The sequence below is a fragment of the Uloborus diversus genome, chromosome 4 (assembly GCF_026930045.1).
Source record: "Uloborus diversus isolate 005 chromosome 4, Udiv.v.3.1, whole genome shotgun sequence".
Lineage (NCBI taxonomy): Eukaryota > Metazoa > Arthropoda > Arachnida > Araneae > Uloboridae > Uloborus > Uloborus diversus.
Genome location: NC_072734.1, coordinates 52,513,015 through 52,519,354, shown reverse-complemented (window position 1 = coordinate 52,519,354; position 6,340 = coordinate 52,513,015). Strand labels below are relative to the sequence as shown.

Sequence of the window (6,340 nt, the reverse complement as noted above, 5' to 3'; positions counted from 1 at the left end):
AAATATGAAAAAAAAAAAAAACACCCTCTTGTTAGTATGTGTAATTGAAGCAGGCACAAATCCAGGACTAGAATTTGGAGCAGGGGGCACCCACCAAGGGGGAAGGGGTGTCATGGGCCCCCACTTTTTTGGAGGGGATTGCAAATATAGGGGGAAGCATCCTTGATTTAGAGGGAGCAAATCCAAGAGTTCTGAGAGATTTAGAAAATCCACCTCTGAGGTACCATAAAGTACTTCACAAAAAAAGAAAAAGAAAACATTATTGTTTTCCCTCCCTATAACACTAAATTCCTCCTTGTCCGCCTTTCCGAAAGACCAGTCTGCTTTTTGTCAGTTGTTGCACCTCACGGAATCAAGAATTTTTCAAAAGAGAAACATTTTATGAAACCTGGTATTTTCCCCTTAGATATTCTCATTAATCGGCAATTTTGCCGCGTCCGAGTCGATTCAGAACACGAGAACCTCTCGAACTGCAGTTCCCTCTTGCCCCCTGTCTTTTGCTATGGAGTGTGTTGCATCCAAAAATGACGAATTTCCGTTTCTTCTTTCAACTTAGCTGGGTTGTGACCTTGAAATTCGGCCCCTTAATTATTTGAAATTCGTACTTTTAAATCTTACTGAATTGTGAGTCTATGGTCCCAAGAGTTGTGCCGTTAGTCATTTTTAACTGAAGAAAATAATCTTTCTTCGATGTTGTTCCATTTTTCAAGTAAAGCATATTTGTATTTGCTTCATTGGAATAAATTTTCTGATTGTTATTTACCGCCTTTGTACTGAGGAATTATTTAGTAAGCATCTATGCATCCATCATTAGTAAATTGCGAAGGTAGCATTAAATGTAACAAACACAGACATGTGCATTTAACTATAAATTACCAGGTGAAAATTTCTGTTATTTACTGCGTTACAAGAAAATAATTAAAAAAAGGTAAATGCAAGGTAAATTTTCTTGTGTTCTTTTTTTTTTTAACCCTAAATTTCTTCAAGTTAAAATTACTTGCTATTTCTTGCACTAGAATATATTTTACTAACATCACATAAAAGAACGGAAAAAAAAGTCAATACCTACCGTATATACTCGCGTATAGGTCGATCTCGCGTATAAGTCGATCTCGCGTATAAGTCGACCCCCCCTTTTTCAGAGAAAAATCTAAAACCCGCGTATAAGTCGACCCCCATACTTTCCAAAAACATCGCGAATTATTTTCAAAGAAATTTCAAAATAATGAACACATTTATTTACAAATAAAATAGGAATTAAATAGGAAAACATTTCTAAAAGCCTTCAAACTCAGATTCCGAGTCGGATGCAAAAAAAAAATGTTCATTAAAGTCCGCTTCCGTCATCACCGCGTCATGGTATACATCGGCGGCTGCAGAATCGTCAATGATATCAGAGGTTGCGTCCGACAAACCTCACCGGTCAACCGGTAAGTAACCAGTTACTAACTGCGGCGTTCTATGATCAACCGGTTACCGCAGCGGTTACCATTCTAAGCAGTTGATTGGTTGATTTGAGCACGTGATCATTAGCTGTCACGTGATTAACTAACCGGTCGCTCCCGGTCGTGCTCGTCGAACGCACTCTCAGTCTGAATGGCGTGACTGTTGACGATAAATATTTTCATACGTTTCACGATACTTGTTAATTGCTGATTTGATCCTTAATAAAGAGGAATAAAATCATCTTTATTTATGTGTATTATTTAGGTTTTTTTAGTTATAATTTTTGAATAAGTTTACTTTTTCACACGATCAACTTATCAGCAACTACCTGTAAGCACACATCGGCATTTCTCGTAGCTTCCCAGCTCTCGTTGATCGGAAATTTTTTTTTCGGAAAATTTGACCCGCGTATAAGTCGACCCCCCTTCCTTTGATCTCATTTTTTGGACAAAATTTCTCGACTTATACGCGAGTATATACGGTACGTTATAAAATATGATATGCTTTCGAGAATACAGGATGATTACAAAATTGCTTCTAAGAATGGAAGTTATACCAATTTGAAAATGAAAGAATCAGAAGTGTTATCATTGTTATATTAATTTTGGAAGATTGATTTAAATCATTACTGGATTTTTAACCAAAATTATTCTAAGAGTTTTTACAAAAGATTGTCTTTAGACTTTGGAACATCAGATGACTGAGGAGCAAAAAATTTGCAAAGTGAGGCTATAAGAAATCTATAAGTTTTGTTTCCAAAAATTGGCTAGCTTTATGCATACATATTGTTGAAAATGTATCTAATTTGATGCTGCTGCATTATCGCAAACGGGACGAAGACTACCTTAATGATCAAAATTTGACTCCAAATTATGAAATTTTTGAGTCTGACACTTGCTTACTGCTAATAAAGACAGTAAAGTAACCAGGCTATAATCAAATATTGTCACGATAATTCCTAACAGAGCATATTGCCGTTTTCCCTGTAGTTGCTTATAATTATTTTCTTAATTTGAAAAAGACAGATTTGTATAGGAAGTTTTGTATCGGCAGAATAAACAGAACTCGTGTTTGGTGGTGAGATAGGTGGGTGCAATGCCTCCTCTTGATCTTTTAAATGAAGCATCAAATTGAAAACATCAGAGGAAAATTGCCAATAATGTTCAAATCATTTATGACCTTATAAAAAAACATTTATAAAAAGCAATCATTCACATTTTTTTCCAAAATGTTGTTAAAATAAAAATACATAGATGCTTAATTTCATTCATTATACATTCCATTACTCGCCAGGTAAAAGATCTCTCAGGTATTTGTTTGGCATGACAAAATTAAACCCCTAGTGTGTTTTTGCGTTGCAGAGAGCTCAAGTGTCTCCATCTGGTGGAAACTCGGCGTCAAAATTTCCTGTGCCAGTCCGCGCCTTAATGGTAGCATATGAAAGACTAGATGCCATATTGGTGTTTCGCACTAGGTATGAAAAGGCTAAAGCCTCTAACGAAGCCCCATTAGAAAGAAAAGAAATTCCATAACAGATTTTAAGATAGCTTATTTTACCAATTCGTTGCAAAAAAATAATAACAATAAAAATAAATAAATAAAATAAAAAAAAAAAACGGCAATACGCTTTTTTTAAAAAAATGATTGCAGCAAAGGAAGTCTCCGTCCCTCAAAGAGTTGATAGTTTGTTCAAGCTTTTAAATGATGGTTAGAAATGATAATTAGAAAATGGATAAAATTAGAAATTTCATTCAATTTCGTATCATCAAGAGAATGTTATAAACGTAAATAAATAAAGAACTTGTTCAAGTTTTTGAAATAAAACCTTGCTAATATTTTCGTCGAGAGGGTGGTTGAATTTTGCCAGAAATCTTGTTCAAATTGAACAGGGTGGCAGAATTACGTTATATAGCATTCATACAGTTATACATTCAACTCGATAGATATAGATTTCTTTATTTTTGCTAACAAAATGATTTGTACATATTTTGTTGAAATATATTACAAAGCTTTAATACTTTATTAAATTATCACCTGCGTTTTCCAAGTAATCCCTAGAACAGTTTTCGTTTTACAATTTTCTTTTATTGTGAACTTTTTATTAATAGGAATTATATCACTCATTTTCAAAGCATCAGAACAGAGGAAGCTTTTGTGATGGAATTTTTCTATCCATGTTTGGAAACTTAGTACGGGATAACTTTTAGTTTAATGTTAGTTTTATAAACTAACAATTTCTTTGCCACTTAATATAAAATTTTTGTTATCTAATTCTAATTAATTGCTCTATTAATTTCAATTATTTAATTATCATATTTTCATAATTAGTTTTAATTGGATTTATTTTTTAAACGTAAATAGGAGCTACTAATTTTGCTTCAGCTTGCCTCCTCTTTTGAAGTTTGTGCAACCTTGGACCCGCCACCCCCCCCCCCCCTTAACAAAGTTCTAGCTATGTGCCTGTCCCCGCCTTACTAACACAGCCAAAACAAGGGTTCTGGGTATGGGGGAGGATAATCTTAACTTTTCTTTTACTGTTCCAACCTCCTCTCTTTTCTTAGTATTTTATTACAAGGTAGCATATTACCTACTAATCTTCAAAATGTGTTGTGTAACATATTCTTATTCTTTCTTTTGCTGTTCAACATTTATAAATAACATAATTCTAAGTTAAGTTGAATGCCGGAATTTTTAGAAAAAATGCTACATAACTATTGTTCAAGATCTTTCTAAAATGTTTTCAATTTAAAAGTGTTTTATAATTTATTAATTTATGTTTGATTCAAAACATTTTTTTAAGTGTTAGTTTGTGTTAGTGAGATTTTACGAGTGGCGTAGCTAGACCCGACTTTCAGGGGGGGGGGTTACTTCTTTTATATATATATACTAGCCGCCTGCGGCAACCAGCCGGTCCACTTTCTTACGCCATTCGCCTTTCTATGCAAGCAGCCACCTATGGCGGCTGTTTGGCTAACTTCTCATTTAAATTTTTACTTCAAGTTGCCTACATAAATTCTTTAATTTTTACAATTATATGTTAATTATGTCATGTATGTATATAGTATCACTGGTACATTATTTTATCACTTTTTTGAGCATGTTATAAATTTTTTGAGTTTTAGTGGTATCATTTTCTTTTTCTTCTATAGTTTTAATTTTGTTTGGCTGTTTAAATAAATTTGGCAGCAGTATTAATCAATATTTCTCTACCTTTTGTTGTGCCATTCACATTTTTACGCCAAGATTGCCGCCTTCGACGGCTATCTACCTTTACGATCTATCTCTAAATTTTCTTATCCATCTCTATATATTTTAACCTCCCCGCCCATTTCCTAATAAAAACAAAGATCACTCAAAAAAAAAACACCTTTTTTTTATTTAAGTAGAGCAAAAAAAAAAAGTTATCTTCAAAATTCCCCATAGTGTGCAAAAAGTAGCATTTTACAAAGAAAAAAAAATCTCGCGGTTTTTATTGAATTAACTGTGCACAACTATGAAATGTAACGTAATATAGATGCAGCAAAACGTTCCAGCTTGAGGGGGGGGGGAATGGAAAAAGAAATACAGTGAAACTTCGATAACTCGAAATTGCAAGGAACGCGAAAAAAATTCGAGTTATCGAAAATTCGACTAATCGAAAACAAAATTAAAACTATAGAAGAAAAAGAAAATGATACCACTAAAACTCAAAAAATTTATAACATGCTCAAAAAAGTGATAAAATAATGTACCAGTGATACTATATACATACATGACATAATTAACATATAATTGTAAAAATTAAAGAATTTATGTAGGTTGAAAAACAAATTTAAATTTGTATGCATAATGAACAACTTTTTAACTTACCAAAAAAGACATAGGTATCATTTTTTAAAAAAATCTGTAATCAAACATTGCTTTTGCGCGGATATTTGTTCTTTCACTAAATAATCTTCGGATACTTTTAATGCGTCAAAGAGAGAGACTGGAACATTCGGACGCGATTCTACAAAAACGCGCAATATATCTGCTGCTCGTTTTGCATCTTGAATCGAAGGTAATTTTATCACTGGCTCAAATACTTCTACCTCTTCATCACCAGAATCTTTTTCGCTTTTTTCCGTTATCTTTGATAAAATTTCTTCATCTGTCGAGTATTCAGTCACTAAAAATCCGTCATCAACTGACACAAAATCCATAAAATCTCTGTCGGTAGGAATGTTCATTTTATTTTGTAAAATGCCCCACTCACTTTGAAAATTTACATCGTCCATATTTTCGTCTTCTTGGTATTCATTATCTAGCTCCAAACAAGATGCATCTTTTACAAAACCAGCCTTTTTAAAACAGTTAACAAGTGTCTGTTGTGTAACATCACTCCATGCTTTCCGCAGTTCCCGGAGACTGTCGAGCAGAGTAATGCAAGGAACCGAATTCTCTTCCAGACACTGTAGAATTGTTAATACAACACGTTTTCTGTAGCGAACCTTTAAATTTTTTATGATGCCCTGATCCATAGGCTGCATGATAGAAGTTGTGTTCGGTGGAAGAAATTCAAATTGAATTGCAGTTGAGTTATTTGCCGCTGCCTTGGGATGTGCAGGGCAATTATCAATAAACATTACAATTTTTCTTCCAGCTGAGATAAATTTATTATCTATTTTTTTAAGCCAAGAATTGAACACCTCTGAAGACATCCAGGCTTTACTATTGCTTGTGTAATCGACTGGCAAAGACGTGACGCTGTTAAAGCATCTCGGCTTCTTAGCCTTACCGATAACAAGCAAAGGCAGCTTCTCCGTGAATGACATATTGCTTGCTACCATAACAGTTATGCGTTCTTTGCTCCGCTTTCCACCCGAACATGTGTCACCTTTTATAGTAAAAGTTTTGTCAGGGAGACATTTGAAAA

The 6,340-nt window shown here is 33.8% G+C and overlaps 1 protein-coding gene across 1 annotated transcript; it reads right to left on the bottom strand.

Moving 5' to 3' along the window:
- Window positions 1-4,068: 4,068 nt before the first annotated feature.
- On the bottom strand, window positions 4,069-5,954 carry LOC129220569 (tigger transposable element-derived protein 4-like). Its single transcript, XM_054854999.1, has 2 exons — window positions 5,511-5,954; window positions 4,069-4,077 (listed from the first exon to the last, which is right to left on the bottom strand). Exons 1-2 carry the CDS (start codon window positions 5,952-5,954, stop codon window positions 4,069-4,071), a joined length of 453 nt encoding a protein of 150 aa, XP_054710974.1.
- Between the last annotated feature and the right edge of the window lie 386 nt (window positions 5,955-6,340).